Source organism: Pavona decussata, unplaced genomic scaffold (assembly GCF_977016875.1).
Source record: "Pavona decussata unplaced genomic scaffold, jaPavDecu1.1 SCAFFOLD_51, whole genome shotgun sequence".
NCBI classification, from domain to species: domain Eukaryota; kingdom Metazoa; phylum Cnidaria; class Anthozoa; order Scleractinia; family Agariciidae; genus Pavona; species Pavona decussata.
Window position 1 is genome coordinate 5,682,501 of NW_028145473.1, and position 16,862 is coordinate 5,699,362.

A 16,862-nucleotide genomic window follows, 5' to 3' on the forward strand; every position below is an offset into this window, starting at 1 on the left:
GATTGCTTATGGAAATCACTCCCTGAATGAATATGAGAAGAACTATTGCACTATTCAGTTGGAGATGGTTGCTTTGGTGGCCTATGCAGACCATTTCTGTCACTATTTACTGGGTTTGGAAATTCCTACAAAGTGAAAACCACTCATTAGACTGGTTGATGTCGTTTAAACAACGTCAAGGGCAAGTGATGCATTGGCTTGAACATCACAAAGAGTATGATTATGAAATTCAACATTGGTTTGAAAACTACATATCAATGCTGACTCTTTGTCCTGGAGGCCTAGGCATGGACAACACCCATTATGTGTCCCTTCTGCACAGTAGGTGGCTGCAGTCACTAGCACACCACCGTCTGGGCAAAACCAGTGCAATGGAACAAATGTTTGGTCACCTGGGATGGTAACACAAGCTTAAGGTGGGAATCCAGACGTTGGCCCTATCGTAGATCAGTTGTTGCAGGAGTGGACAAAACCTACTACTGAGGGACTCCAGCCCTTGAGTAGAGCTTCTATAGAAATCTGGGCACAGATTGAATTGTAAGAGCTACAAAAGGGAGTACTTTATTTAAAGCCAGCAGGAGGCACTTCCACGGCTGGGAGCAGGATGCTGGGAGCTCAGGATACAACTTGTGCAAAAGTACTGGTGAGAAACAGCATTTGCAGATGTGGGGGGCCCAACAGCATACAATGTGATCAAGGGCATTGAGTCCCAAGTGTTTGAAGATATTCTACATATCACCCTGAGGGCAATGGACAAGTTGAAAACCTACACAATACCTAAAGGCCAGAGTGGAAGATAATCAACAGGTGTGGACTGCTGTATAATAGCTTACAGAAGCAGCATTCATGCTTCCATGGGACACATACCATTTGAGCTGATGTTTGTGTCACAGAATAGCTTCTAAGACTTTTAATTTAAACACAACGGCATTACACTTTTTCACACACGTTCAACATGGCGGGCCGACAACAACCAGAGTTTCATCTCCCGATGCATAATGGGAGCACGTGGCGATGACGTAATGTGACAGTTTGGGTGGGAGATGAGGATACCCCTAGATGTGATGATTAGTGGAGTTATGGACAATGAGTGCCGATACTCTGACTTTGCTGCTGACCTTTGGGTTAACTTAGAGGTCACATACCGGGATGTGAGGGAAAACCTGAAGGTGGCTCAATGACAGTAGAAAGATGCATATGACAAAGGGGTGTGACACACAGTTTTTCAAAATGGTGACTGCATTATACTCTACAGCTAAAGCCAGCAAGTTCCAGTAACAGTGGGAGGGGCTGTATGAGATTGTGGCTCAAGTTGCCCATGTTACTTACCAGGTGAGGGAAGTTGGAGGACGGTCGAGACGGTCAAAGTTGTTCATTTTAACAATCTGTGTCTCTACCAGAGAAAAGATAAAGGAAGTATAAAGGCAGCATCTGTGGCTGAAAAAGAAAGTGGACCTCGGAAAAAGGAGAAAGGAGAAAGGGCACAGCTGGTAACTAGGTGCAAGAAGGGGTAGATCTGGAAATGGAGACCACTGTGGTGGAAGCTCATGAGGAGGTTGTCTGGGTTGAAGGCAAAATTAAGCAGTCTAGTTGAGGTGCAGATGTGTGAGAGAAGAGTGGCTGTTGGTCCTACTATGATAATGTAGCACATACAGGCCCGTAGCGAGGCTAAAATAACTAGGGGGGCCGAGCAAAATGGTTAAACAAAACTACTTCCCCCCCCCCCCTGCCCGTCACCCCAAAAAACAGACAGATTAGGGAGTTTAAGATGCAACGAGAACATAAAAAAGCAGTAGATTTAGTAAGCAAATCAATAACTTTGCACCTGCGTCACACTTTATGGTATGCAGTTTAGTTTTGGTCTTTTTTTTTACGCGGACTACCGCGTAAATTCCTTATTCCTCGTTTGACGGAGGAAGTAAACAAATGAGGACAAATTTTTCTTCCTCTTTTTAAATTTGGAAGCTGGCAGTGAGAATCCAACTGTAGGAGAATTCTGCTCTTGAGAGGACATATTTGTGTAGCTTTCGACAACGCGCGAATACTAATTTTTTATAAACTAAGGGCATTTATATTGCTATCAATGAGCGGGTGTCTTAAAAAACAAGTAGTTTATTTCAACAGCTTTCACTGTTTGAGATTGATTGATTTCGATCCATTTTGGTTCTTATTTCCAATTCACAAAGTAGGAGTTCCTTTGTTGCTGGTGTATATAAAAACAAACTGTTAGCGAAAGAAACTGACAGGTAGTAAACAAATTATTGAAGGTTGTGAAAAGGCGCTTGCAGCATCAGAGTTCAAGACTGATTGATCAGGGCAGATTAATCTGTTTTAATTATCATTTTTTGGCACATCGTTTTTTAACTTCCAAAAATTCTGGGGGGGCTCAAGCCCCCCCTGCCCCTCCCCCTGCGACGGACCTGACATACCAGTGGGGAAAACAGAGGTAGGGAAGGTGATTAGGTGGTAGGTATACTCCACAAAGAATGTTTGGAGAATGCTCAAGGTGATGCAAACGATGGGCAAGGGAACAATAAGGAAGAAAACCAGGACAAAACAGGGGAGTCTACCAATGGGGTTGACAGAGGGAGTGGAGATGATCATGTGATAGGTACATCCAACAAAGAGTGCTTGGAGAATGCGCAACGTGATGTGGAGGATGAGGAAGGAAGCAATTAGGAAGAAAACGAGGGTGAAACAGGGGACAAGGGTCAAAGACCAGTGTGCTTGAGAAGACCTGCCAACCATTTTTGTGAATGAATCCTAAGCAGCATAATTTCAGCAGAAAGCAAGCCACTTCAAGAAATTGGAAGACAACTGAAGCAGCAGACAGATGAGGATTGGGTCGTAAAGAGACAAAAACTAAAGTTGTTGAAGAAGGCCTAAGCATTACAAGAACTACCGATGGGCTTTTGGGCTTTTGCTCTGTATCACTGATGTTAATACTTGGGCTTTGACTGTGAACCACGAGATTCACTGCTGTTAAGAAGAGGATACTGTAATAGGACAACTGACATACATGTTACATAGAGTGAACATATAGCTGAAGGCACAGAGGTTTTAGATCAGGGGTTGAGTGGATGAATTTGTGTACATGCCCAGCATTTTGTCCATTAAAAGTGGGTTGATGACTCACAGGCTATTCAAGAGTCTTAATGGCCATTATTTTAGATGGAATAAGTATTCCATTGCTGACACATTCCTATGACCCACACATGAGCCCTACCCACCCAGATGTACTGATCGTGAATGAGGACACTGGCATAGTCGGTGGAAGAAAATATATGTCCAAAAAAGCCTGCAAAACCTCACAAAAGAAAAACACTGAGATATGAGCACTCAATGTCAATTGCCATTTTGTACTAGGAACACTGCTACTGAAATTGTATTTAAACAAATCACCACAGCCAGCCAACTGCATGCTTGTTTTTGGTAAACTTGAATGTTTAAATTTCATTTAACCTCACTAAAATGTTACCACATGGTCTGCCAGCTTTCCTTGGTAATGCAAAATGTTGGCATAGAGGCAGCCCTAGCAGACAGTAGATCATGATCCCTTAAATCACTGGGCCTAACAATCTTCATCCAACCATCAGTCATTGTGAGTGAGTGTGAGTAAACCAAATGTATGCACCCACCTGTCTCTTGTGTATTTGCAGGAGGAATGTTCTTTTCCAGCCAGGATAACAGCTTTTCCATTGCGCTTATCTGCTGTGTTGCTGATGCCCTGTATTGCTTTCCCCAGGTGGATACCTAAATATAAATTACACAAACCAGTTAACTAAGCATTCATGGATAGGTGGACTGCTTCTTGCAGATTATTGACTGGAATTGGCCACAAACCAAAGGCAGAAAATTGTTTTAAATACTTTGCTAATCTTTAATGTTCAGTATCAATTAAAGTGCAAGTTAAACTAAGATGGATTGAAGCTTACCAACTATCAATGTACCATATAAATGATGTACAATCTATGAGTCAACCAATTGGCATCACTATCAACTAATACCAGTATCATGACTTTTGAGCTATACAGATTCTTCTCAAAACTTATTTACATTACGTGTATGACACACTGTCCTTTGTCAAGTACAGTTCTGTATTTTAGTGTATTATATTTGTGTGCCACAATTATGTTGTTACCTGTCTCCTCAAGTAGTCAGTTTGATGGCCAAAATCAGAAAGCCCCAGTAGTCTCCAATTGATACTATGAAGCCTGGCCAGGGTAATAATCATGGCAGTGTAAATAGCTTTTCGTTCTTGGGCAGTTTGACTGGGTAGATATGGTTTACGGAATATGTGTCCCTACAAGAAAAATTACTTCTGTCACTTTATGTAAAAGAACACCAAAGTGATCTTGTTAAGATCATATCAGTATGTGTTACCTAGATCATTTTTCATTTTAAATAGCCCCTTTATATACTTACCGGTTGGTATATTGCATGCTGTTTTTCTGAGTTCCTGTGTTTAATAATTATTATTAATTAAATATCAATTTAGGGGCATTAATTTATTAAGAATTTGACCTGTCTGAGTCAATCTCGTATCCAGAGTCCTCAGGCTTTTTGGTCAGCGGTTGGTTACCAGGTGAGACTCTGGGGAATTCGAAAAAATTGTTTTTGATTGGTTGCCCTGTAACAGACATTCCAGTTCTCCAGAGTCTCTCCTGGCAACTAACCACTGACCAAAGAGGCTGAGGACTCTGGGTACGAGATTGATCTGAGTAAGTATGTGCATAGCTTGAACTAAAATCTACCTTTAGTTAATAGTTTAGAATAAATAATATTATAATTGCTGTTGGACAAACTTCATTGCGTTGCTTTTATGAGTTTCTAAATAAGGCCGGTATAAGAAGCAAATCTAAGATAGCTAGATTTTAATAATTACATGATTATCAATATATGACTCTTTCTCAGTTGAATAGGAGTTTAGAACTTACTGTAACATGTTCCATTATATAAAATTCTGTTCCAATAACAGATGTATCTTCACAATACAAGTATGGCTTGGGCACAGGAAATGAAATACTGTGGAGAGCAGACAGCACTCTGAACTCTCGCTTCACCTGAAATAAATTAATTAAAGTAGCTTAATAACTTCAAATAAGTTAACCTAAATAATAACATGTTAATGATGAGTGTAGAACTGAGTGTAGCCTTTATCCAGTCTGTAATCAGCAAAGTGATTAACCCATTGACTCCAAAAACAGGGCAATTCTTAAATTTAGGGATGCTTTCTTCTTGCTATTGTCCTCTGGAAATTGATTTATAGCCAAACTGTCCAAAAATGCCATCTATGATGCCACAAATGGCATTATCTTGCCTCTAATTTTTGGCAAGTCTTTCAACAATATACTTCCTGTAGAGCTCACTTTCTTTATTGGTTTTTTCGCCTTTCAGTCACTTTTTTTTTTTTTCATGTCAAAAAAGTCTGGGAAATGTGAAACATTTTTTTATGAAAAGCTGGGAAGAACAAGTTGTTCTTTGATTTTGTGATAAGAAAGCTAGTCCTGACTCCAAGTAAAATTGAAATGCCAGATGGCAAACAGTAATAAGTAATATTAGCTTAATATTTAAATGCACACAATTATTAAATTAAACTTGTAGGTTAATTTAAATTGAAAAATGTGTATCTCTGCTGACTACAATGTATGATGCTTTTTTTTTAGAGAAAGAAACTTCAATATAGTAAATTTCAAACTTGGTAATTGATAATAATTTTAGAAAAAAAAAGATTAATATTCATCTTTTCTGGAAATTTTCAGGGAATTAAATCCACAACCTTTTGCACGCTTGTCAGTTGCTCTAACCTAGCTCTGAGCTCCTGGAAACTTGTGACAAGCCATCCTGCAGTAAGCCTAGGATCAACAATGTTTCAAGCACTTCTGGGTTCCCAGGAGCTGTCAGACTGATAGCTATAAGGCATCACCCTAAGAGTATCATTTGATCATTGTATGGAATGAGTGCGATTCTTAGTGTGAACTCAGATTTATTTCTTTGTCCAATACAAGGTGATGATCTAGGGTGAGGGATTACAACATACACCATACGACAAACACATTTCCCATGTCTCACCTGGTGAGCTCCTCTGAGGAGCTTTCCTGGTGGTTTTTTTCTCAGGACAAATTCTTTTCCATTCTTAGACAGGTAAAATGTTGGATTGGACTGACCTTCACTAAAGATTTAAAAGCAAAACGTTCACAAGCAATTGGCTGAAAGCTCTGCAAGTAATACATGTACATACAAATCAGTGCCTGAGGTGATGGGTACAAAAGGGTGCTTGTTAGAAATTTAACAGGAATCTTGTTTGTATATCTGGCTCAAATTTGTCTCTACCTTAAGAGGAACCAATTCCTTACAAATCTATTTCAAGAATGCTACAAACCCAGGGAGGATACTCTGGATTTCAAGTGAGGGGGATGATCGAAGGATTTTTTTGGGTTTGAAATTTTTGATTCTAGGATTTTTTTGGGCAGGAAAATTTGGCAAATATTTTTTTGGGTGGCTTGATTTAAGTAGGGATTTCTTGAGGTATTCAAAATAATCTAAAGATTCGTGGTAGTGCCCGCGTAGCCCGGCCGCGTTGTCATTCTGCATAATGTTATTGTTGAAACAGCAGATGTTCTTGGGTGTCTTGAGTATTGTTAGAATGACTACCAGATGCGGAAAAGATAACTTCAGATGGGATGATGAATAAAACAACACAAAAATTCAATTTCCAATGTTTTTATTTTTCGTGTTATATCATTTAATGCTTTCTGAAAACTTTTAAGACTCGCAAATTTGACATGGGGTTTTTTTGGGGTTAATTTTTGGTACAGGGATTTTTTGGGGTTTTCATTTTTGCTCCCATTCGATCATCCCCGTCGCTTGAAATCCGGAGTACCCCCCCCTGGGGCTACAAATGTAACATGCAGTTGCAGTAAATATTCATACTTTGGCTGGAAAGTTGTAGAAATTCTGAGGGGGGTGGGGGGGGGGGGGGGCGGTATCTCAAAATTCAAAGACTGAAAGAAAACGTGAAGCTAAGTTGAAAAATTTCCAGAGGGAGGGGAGGGTCTAAACCCAAGAAAAACCTTCCGTGGCAGGGGTATGGATATTTTCTGGAAAAACACAATCCTGGTTAATTCACGTCAAGCATGGTTGATACAGAGGAACGTTATGACACATCCACCTCATTATCAAAGCCACTATTGTCTTTTGTTTTTGTCCCGGTGAAATGCCCATACAATTCCTTACAAGAGAACCCCTATAATATGGCTTATGACCACATTATATACAGCTCTCTCAGTGATGCTACTGGATTATCTAGGGGGCAGATCTGACAACCCTCCTGGTTTTTTGTCTCTTCTCATGGTCTACTAGTCTCCCTCGCAGCCGTTTTACTGTTGTCACGCAACGTTGTGAGGAGAAGCATTGCGTGACGACACTATAAAAATGGCAGCGAGTGAGACTTAACGGTCTACTGACAAAGAACTGAAATCTCTTGGTTTTCTGAAAAAAAATGGTATTTTATGAAATGAAGCTTCCAAAAATTTAAATAGAAGAAAAGATTCTTGTAGTTATATATGCAACCAGACTGTTGCAAAAAAACCTGAAAAAAAAAAATTCGCAGTGCATATACATGTTACACATATATTTCCAAAAATTTCTTTTAATCTAAAAAAATCTGTGATTTATGCACGTGGATCACTCTGACTTTTGCTTCCATATCATTGTGCCATTAAGCCAGGGTAAGTTTTCTTGGGTCAAACAACTTCACAAGCAATGGCGACGTATAGAGGATGCGTGAATCGGAAATTTACTGCTAAGTTATCTGCTTTTAACCACTCTGTATCTGACAGAATTGCTAATAATCAATCGTGTCTAAAAGTACACACGAGTGATCATGAATGACCACGAGTGAGATAACATAAAAGATCTATTATACTGACATCATAATAACGTCATTTTTATCAAACCGTCACTATTCAACCGCAAATGGACCATTTTCGGACACCTAAATAGGTGAATTAGATACTGAAGACATTCCGAGGGACGAGAAGAGAGCGGATGGGGGGAGGGGTGTGGCATGTGGGGTGGGGTGGTCTAAATCTACCTCCTCCCATTACTATTAATCCCTCCCCCTCCCCCCTTTTTTGTTGACTTTGCCTTTGGAGAATTTTGGGACTACAAAATCTACTTAGGAATAACTACTAGACAAGTGAAAAATGGAAAATCGCATTAAAATAACTATAATTTAAAAAATGCAACATCTGTGGCATTTGCATTTTTTAAAGGCGGAAATAAAGCCTTGAAAAATGCTAGTCTCAATTTCTTGAAACTAAGTCTTCAAGAAAATTAGGTAACATATTTTACACTCAAATTATTCTATTTTCTGAAAAAAATTTTCACATTAGCAAACCGGGAGAAAAGGGGGGTGGGTTGGAATAAAAGGTAACGAAATGCGGTAAATTTAGACACCCCTCCCCCCCCCCCCTTCTTACCATCTGCTCTCTCCCTGTCTCTTGGAAATGTCTTCAGTATCAATTTACCTATTTAGGTGTCTTTAAAATGGTCCATTTGTGGTTAAATAGTAGCTGTTTGATAAAAATGACGCCATTATGACGTCAGTATAATATTTCAAGTTATTCTCACTTGTGGTCACTGGTGGTCACTCGTGGTCACTCGTTTGTGACAGGATCCTAATAATAAAGAAAACTGGAGACTTTTTTTGAACGTCACCTGACTTTATTATTTAAACTATATCTAGGTAGAAGTTAATAACTAACTTCTAATAATTAACTTCTAATTATTAACTTCTACCTAAAGTTAATAATTAACTTCTACCTAGATATAGTTTAAATAATAAAGTCAGGTGACGTTTAAAAAAAGTCTCCAGTTTTCTTTAGTCCACCTCTAGATTTTTCACTCTTGGGACTTGGCAGGTCTGCTGACTCTGCTAGGCCACCAAATCTCCCACATTAGACCAACTTTTGATCTTCCCTCTACATTCAGCTTAACTTTTAACCCCAAATTTTCCCATAAGTGGAGAATGGTTTTTAAATTATATCACTGTTCCTGGGCCATGCATACACGTTCATGCATCTTCTGTTACAGGCATACATTAAAAAAGAAACAACTGATTATGTGGTGAAGTTGTGGGGTAATCAATTTTTTTCGGGGGTGGGGTGGGTCGATTTGGGTCAATTGGTTTGATGATCGATCGGGGCACGGAGCACGAAAGAAAAAAATTAAGATTTCAGATCGCCAGGGCTTTTAGCCTGCACTTTTATAGAAAACGTTTTCAAACTGTGGAAATATCAGCACAATCACTCATGTACAGAAGAGAGAAGCTGTTCAATATTTGTAAAGATGTACGGGTGTTGCCCCCAAGCTGCTCGGACACTTGAGCTCAGCTCTAAAAAAAAAACAACACAAACCTATACTGCAAAACAGTCAGACTTCCATCCCTTGTAGCAAAACCTGGTAAGTTTTCCTTTAAGTATTCGTGAAGAGAGGCTTCGTCAAACTTGTGCTCCGGACGAACCCGCGACAAACCCGAACCCTCCATTTTGTTTTTTTGTTTAGTTCCATCCCCAGTCTCTTCTTGACCTAAAGCCCGTAATGCACTGCGGGTATTACCTATACAGCGGCCATCTTGGAATTTTGACAGGGCAAGCCTCACGACAAAACTACTACCACATCATGGTGAGAGACACATTTATCGCATCATATTTTTATCATTGCATTTTACTTCGAATAATCATAGTTATTTGTGTCTGTCACTTCACAGATACGGTTTATTTTGATCCAAAATCGAGCGGGTAAAACAAGGCTAGCAAAATGGTACATGAATTTTGATGATGACGAGAAGCAAAAACTGATAGAAGAAGTCCATGCTTTGGTTACTGTCAGAGATGCCAAGCACACAAACTTTGTAGAGGTATGATGGAGAACAAGGGAAGATTTATTTTCTATCCGTTACCCCCTTACTTAGTTATGCAGGTTGTAAGTATATACCAGTTAATGCGCCCATCAACAACCCTTCACCTCGGGCATGCATTTGAACCTTGGGAGATTGGCTTGACTGAATGCCCCCCCCCCCCTGACTCCCTGGGCCAAAAAGCCATTCAAATGCCTTACCCATATTTAAGTGCTCAAATGCCTCATGCACTTTCAAGAACTCTTGTGAAGCCCACCACACGCATATTTTTGCTACAAAGGATAAATCTGCTTGAAAACATGAGCAAGCAAAATGAACTTTTCCACAGGCCAGCAAGCAAGCAAATGCAAAGCAAACCATGAGGTGAGCCAGCAGAGAGCTCAAAGGTCACCCCTGAGCCATGACAAGAGGCGACTGCTGACCGGCATTGTGTTGACTTTAACCTTGGCTAAATTACATTTGAGGACATTAAAAATTGCCTACCCCCACCCCCCCCCCCCCAAGCAAAGATCAAATTTCTCAATCCCATGTAATTTATTGCCATAATTTGGAACAGGTATCTATGCCCGGGCAGTGGATTTTGTAGGTTCGAATTGATTGACGAGACATTTGTTTTGTGGCTGTTCCTATTGTAGTGCACCTGTTAATGGTAAGCCAGAGGGAGGAGGTTGGGTAGAGACAGGGTATTTAATCATATCTGAGATTTTCTGTTCAATTGTCCCATTAAGGTGACTGAACACAGTTTGCTCGCGCTTTACAGATTCTGTAAGTGATGCTATTAAGCGCACGCTAGGGTTGTGGTATGCAAGTACGGCCGTCGATAAAGTGATCCCTCAATTTCACATGAAATGGATAATAAGTTAAGTTTTGATCCTAAATAACTAAGTTTCTCGTTTCTGGACTCTTTTTCTTTTCTTTCCGAGCAAAAAAAAAACATTCACCAAGACCTTTCGCATGCTTTTCATCTTTGCCATTAAACCCAAGTAAAACCACGCATGCGCATTTGACCAAAAAATTGCGACTGGTTGTTTTCGTGGAAATGAACTGTTTTCTAAGGAACCGCTCATTAGAATTCCCTGAAATTTGGCATGAAAATAGTTCCCTAAAAGCGTAACTCGCCTACAAAGAGAAATCTAAATCTTACAGAGGGTATCCTCACAAAACATTAAAATGCAAAATCAATATTTGCAGGAGATCTCTCTGTCAAAATTACATGAAAATAGTGCAACTGTGTCAGTGTTTTGTGAGTTGTTCTGGATACAAAAAATGGAAAAAATCTAATGAGTACATTTTCTAAAAATAAAGGAAACCTACTATTTATGGATGTTTAATAGTTCGCTGCATTGCCATGGAAACAGTACTTAGCTCAGCAAGACATACGAAAATACATTCCTTCTTAGTTAGTCTTTCACCATACCAATTTTGGGCGTCCAGAAATACATAGTTTCCATCTAACGTCTTCTAACACCTGTACACTAAAAAACTGTATTCGGCCACCTTAAATGGCATCTGTGGGTCACTAAATGTTATTGAAACTCTATCATAATGTGCAGTTCCAGAAAATATCCATACTCCCCTAATGAAAGGTTTCTTGTTTTGCATTCCCCCTCCCCCTAGGAAATTCTAGTTTAACCTCATTCTTTGCTTCTAAAATTTTGGCTTTTGAGACCCCATCCCCCTAGGTATTTCCAATGACCTTCCAAGGGGTGGGTATGGATTTTTTCTGGAAGTACAATGTTCAGTAAAATAGCTCAAAAGTTCCCAAGCTGCAGGCAGATAATAAATTTGGTGTCAAATCCCCTGCCTTGGCCAACCCCATCGTCCTCCCCTGCAGCTTAACATTGATAGGTTCATAATATTTCACTGTTCTCCTTGCCATGGGATGTAAGGCATTCTTTTGGAATTTATTTTACTGTTTGCCGTGTGTGATGTTATAAATTTATTATTTTTTTGGGTTGTTGTTGAAGATGACCTTGCATAGTATCTGACACCTAATCATCTCTAATCTCTATATAATGATGTCGAATATTTTCTTCGCAATTTTTGTTTCAGTTTCGCAACTTCAAGATTGTATATCGCCGTTATGCAGGACTTTACTTCTGTTTTTGTGTTGATGTACATGATAACAACCTGTACTATTTAGAGGCCATTCACAATTTTGTGGAGGTTAGTGCAAGATTATCATAATCACAGACAAAAAAATGTGGCTAATTTGCTTCATACTCATAGGCTTCTTCCCCAGAGAAAACAGTAATGAGGAGGAATGTTATCAAAACATAATCATCTATAAAAAGTCACTTTGAAAGAGCACACAACAAACTGGTTGGTACTTAGTTGGTGCTTGCTTGGATGGTAGCTAGAATTTGCCCATTTAGCTTCAACCCCAACAATTTTGTCTCAAAAGGGTCTTTTCACTGTTATTTTTCAGAAAGAAATTATAGCCTCATAATCATTTTCTAATAAAAAATAATACAGGTTTTTATGCACTTCTTCCTGTACAAGTGTCAAATGGCTTATACTATGGGATAGATGTATTTTGAGCAAGTGTTAAACTGATAAGGCCTGCTTCCTTTTGCAACCTACATTGACATCACATAAAGGGCTAAAAAATGGCCTGCTTTGTCTTCAGTAGTTGTTTTGTATTAATGTTACAGTGTATATCGAATGTACAGATTTTAAAAGAACCTTTCTTAAAATTTCAGGTGTTGAATGAGTTCTTTCATAATGTCTGTGAACTGGACTTGGTGTTCAACTTTTACAAGGTACGGATATCTCCATTCTCACACTTTACAGAATTTTTGAGAGGAAAATTCTTCAGAAATAGGTTTCTTTCTGTAACAAATAATTAACTGATTTCATGTACAAAAAGGCACAAATTAACTGCATGGGTAGGGCTGGCCAACAAGTACACTGTAGCCAGTGAATACATCCACAATCACAAGTATGTTTTGCATTGCGAAGACATGCAACTACATGTTTGAAAGGAAGAAATGTGTAACAAGTGAAGAAAAAGCAAGAACTCAGAGGTATCAAATTAATTTAAGGTGTATGACCAGCAAGAGTTATCTTACAAGGGGAGGGGTGGGTAGAGAATTTGTTATATGATGTTTTTTTCTTAGTGTAAAGTTCTCTTTTGATACCCCCACTGGAATTTACCATTGTCTTGAATTTTGCTCAGAAGGTTTTTGTCAAGCCTTAAAATAAACATAAAAGTGATTACTGGAATCTTTTCGTTTATCCAGGTGTATTCTGTTGTGGATGAGATGTTTTTAGCTGGTGAAATCAGAGAGACAAGTCAGAGCAAAGTTTTAAAACAACTTCAAATGTTGCAACAGTTAGAGTGATAACTTTCTGCTGACTGTAAACATTAGAGAATGGCTAGTTAGAAAATAATGTATACCTGTTCAATAACAATAATTATTGTAGTTCTCAGACTATCAGTAGTTAGAATAGTTTTTGTATTGTGTCATCAATCAAAATTTCTTACTCATTTTTGCGCATTACAGTTTTTCTGGATAACTTTTACGCAAAGTGGGGAGTAAAGCAGTGAACAGAAAACCAACAATTTTTTTTAAAATTTAATTCTGCTGTGTAACTTGTTTAAATTTGTAATTGTTTTGCTATTTTTTTTTTTGGTTAGAATGTAAATAAAGCAGTAAAAAGTAAAACCCAACAACATTATTGCTACACTAGCTAAATTTATGCTAGACGACAGGAACCTCATCTCAGATGGAATTCTGTCTAATGGAATACCTGTCTGTCTCATGAATTTTGAGGTAAATTGAAGGCAGTAAAATGATATGCATAAGTGACTCAGAGGGCCCAGTTACCATCATATCCCAAAAGTAGCTGTTGAATTTCATAATCGTCTTTTTCCTGCATGGTAAACAAAAATGCGTTGTCCAGATTTTCTCATCTAATGTGAATTTCAAATGATTCTCCATCTGATTTTCTGTCATTTTAGATAGATAAATGAACAGATAATTTTGAGACAAGAAACTTGTCATTTACCAGACTCATATTAGACAAGTTTTCTGCCTTAGGCCCAGTTCAGACGCCGAACTTTTCATGAGCCGAACTTAACTCAAATTAAGGTCGGCCCAAACCACAAAAATCCCGCCTTTTGATTCAGATGCCAAACTTAATTTACTTGAAGCAAAACATGCTCTCTACGAGAGACTGTATCTGAAATACGTTATAATTTATGCATTAGGTTCGGCTCATGAAAAGTTTGACGTCTGAATGAAAGCCGTTCCAAAGCCGAAGTTCCTGGCTGAGCAAGGCAGGCAGAACGGCTGAGCTGTTCCAAATTGAAGCAGCCGTTCTCAACTGATTCAGACGCCGAACTTTTCATGTACTTAATTCAAGGTATTAGGTTTGGCTCATGAAAAGTTTGGCGTCTGAACCGGGCCTTACATGGGTTTTCTGTGAAAGAGTTTTCCATCTGTAATATGAATTTGGAAGTTTTCAAAAAAGAAAAAGAAACAAAAGTCTGTTATGTTGCTAACTGAAGCAAAGGTCAAGGTTCTTTAAAGCCTGAAAAATCTGTTGTTTCAGTTCCCTCTGTAACATCCAACATGGAATCAAAAACACATGCTTCAAAACCTTATTGAACCCATATTTCATATCATATTACTTCTAACATCATCACCATACCATAGAACTCTTGTAGTGGGAATAACCAAGCCTGTGTCTTTTTTGCAACTTCTGTTAATTTGAGCTTTTCTTTCACAATTTGCAGGGAATGATTAGTCAATTTATTAATAAGTATCCAGAACACAGGACAATTTCTTGCTCACCATTTTTGTGATATTGCTTCTCACTAGAGCAAATTAGGGTCAGATTTTCATTTTTATTTAAAATGAACAATAAGTAACTGCCTTACTTTTTACAACGCATATGAAATAGCAAATTTATTAACATGCAATAATATGTTATTGCTAGTAGTCAGGTGTTGTACAGAAGTGGTAAATTGTTGTTTTCAATAAAAAATTGAAATTGCAATGTTTTTCTAAACATCAATGTTCCTTGTTGAGAGTAGCAGAGGAGAGTAGTGTACAGTTTGTTTCTACAGGATTGTCTTCCACAAGACACCTTGTTATTCCCAGTAGCTAAACAAATACATAGTTGGAAGACAAGTTTTACAAAACTGCTCTCTTTTTCCTTTTTCACATGACATCAGGGGTTGAATAAGCATTGGTATTACAAGGAGAAATTTGATGCTGATTACTGTTAAAGTAACCCAAGTCATTTCGACATTTCATACCGAAAATAGTAATTATTAACGGTACATTTGTGTTGTAAGATGTGGAACTTTTTATTAGTTGGTTTGATAGAAGATCAAAATTATTTTTATCATGGTATTTTCGGGTGTTTAGTACTGGGCTCCATTTTTGCCGCTCTCTGGGGTTGGGTGTGCCTCCCAAAGGCTTATTTCCCCAAATGGTGACTGGAAATCAAGCCAAGTGGAGGGCAAGACGATTTCAAATTTAACCACATTCACAGAACGTATTCAGTAATGTTGTTAAATCTCTTCTAAGTGGAAACATAGGCTGCTTGGTGACATTTGTGCACCTTCTTTGACATGCCAGTGGAGCAATAACAATATAATTTTTATTGGCAATACATGTAGTTCCCTGATGCTGCACTCAAGAATAATGGCCTAGCCCGCACGAGTCTCCTATAGCTCATTTCTCAGGAAGTAGCAGCTAGGGGTCACACCAGTCTTACCCAATTGGCAAAGGGGCTCATTATGCTGACCATTTAGCCTGCGAATGCAGACATATTTACAGCTGTCGCTTCTCTCCGCCCGCGAAAAGAAGCAACAACCGGAAAAATGTCTGCCTTTGCAGGCTACTGACCATTCGGTGTTGCTCTACTTTGGCACAGGTGTTCGTGGTATGTATAAACATGTTCTGTATTTCATTTTTGGACTTGAATTATGCAAAAAAAAACTAGCAATGTAAAACAAAAGAGGAGTTACAGTCAACCCAGGTCATGCGTGAACAGTATTTCCAGGAATGAAATGAACATTCGAATTTCTCTTTGTAATGTCCGACGTGTGAATGGAATGTTGGACATTTCTCTGGAAATCGTTCGGAAATAGACGCAATAACTGAAAAAAAGATTCAAAATACTTGGAAACAATTGTTACTCTTGAAATATTCAATTTTTCAATGTAAAGAAAAATTCATAGCTTTATACCGTCAATAAGCTAGGGAAATTTATACGGAAACTCTGAAATCTCGTTGGCGATTTTCAAAATTACTGACATGTAAATTTCAAAACTCCGTTCAAATTTCAAAAATATCGTTCACGCGTGACCTGGGTTGACTGTAATACTAAAGCCAGAATTAACTTTTGCCTTGGGATGAGGCAGATAGTTATTGAAGGAACTCTCTCCAAGTGAATCAATGCTTTCCTCTTCAGTCAATTTGGGCCAAAAAGGAAATACAGAACTACATTCAAGTCCAAATCACCGCAACTTTAATTAAATTTATTTAATATTCGCCCTGGCATAGTTTCCATCCTTCATTTTTATTTTTACCACAACAAGAGGGCTTTGAGCAACCACAGCTAACAACATGCAATATTTTGTACAAGATATTGTAAACTAAGTAAAATTATCTACAGTAAATAGCAATTGAACAATGCCTAGTTGGCACACATAAACAGCTTACATCGATCATTTCGTAAAATAAAGTTATGTAATATTAATTTGCCCCAATATATTTCAAATCCTGTAAGTTCCAATTTACAAACTGCAGTAATTTCCTGACACAAATAGCTACAAATTAATAGCAACATTACATTTTACCAAATTGCATACTTTACAGTTAAATGTAATCAGACAGCATGCATGCACTATACACAGTCTGAATATAAAGAAAGTTAACTTTACACAAATTCAGAATTTTAATGGCCTTCCAGAAAGCAGCAT

At 38.4% G+C, this 16,862-nt stretch overlaps 2 protein-coding genes across 2 annotated transcripts in view; one reads left to right on the plus strand and one right to left on the minus strand.

The window, feature by feature from the left end:
- Positions 1-9,581, minus strand: part of LOC146481233 (acyl-CoA dehydrogenase family member 11-like) — a 47,191-nt gene extending 37,610 nt beyond the window's left edge. The window contains exons 1-5 of the mRNA XM_085108908.1: positions 9,420-9,581; positions 6,073-6,172; positions 4,938-5,063; positions 4,142-4,303; positions 3,639-3,753 (exon numbers count right to left, since the gene is read on the minus strand). Coding sequence (XP_084965034.1) covers positions 3,639-3,753; positions 4,142-4,303; positions 4,938-5,063; positions 6,073-6,172; positions 9,420-9,550 — 634 coding nt within the window. The 5' untranslated portion in view covers positions 9,551-9,581. The remainder of the gene's footprint in view (positions 1-3,638; positions 3,754-4,141; positions 4,304-4,937; positions 5,064-6,072; positions 6,173-9,419) is intronic.
- Positions 9,570-14,922, plus strand: LOC146481234 (AP-2 complex subunit sigma). The gene is made up of 5 exons (XM_085108937.1): positions 9,570-9,687; positions 9,773-9,922; positions 11,975-12,088; positions 12,625-12,684; positions 13,165-14,922. Exons 1-5 carry the CDS (start codon positions 9,604-9,606, stop codon positions 13,264-13,266), a joined length of 510 nt encoding a protein of 169 aa, XP_084965063.1. The 5' UTR covers positions 9,570-9,603; the 3' UTR covers positions 13,267-14,922.
- The last annotated feature ends 1,940 nt before the right edge of the window (positions 14,923-16,862 follow it).

What these genes read in the sequence shown, in the direction of transcription:
- LOC146481234 (XM_085108937.1), top strand. Translation starts at nt 9,604, where the DNA reads ATGCACTGCGGGTATTACCTATACAGCGGCCATCTTGGAATTTTGACA. An exon ending in CCATTCACAATTTTGTGGAG is followed by an intron (nt 12,089 to 12,624) that starts GTTAGTGCAAGA and finishes TTAAAATTTCAG; the next exon opens with GTGTTGAATGAGTTCTTTCA. An exon ending in TGGTGTTCAACTTTTACAAG is followed by an intron (nt 12,685 to 13,164) that starts GTACGGATATCT and finishes TCGTTTATCCAG; the next exon opens with GTGTATTCTGTTGTGGATGA.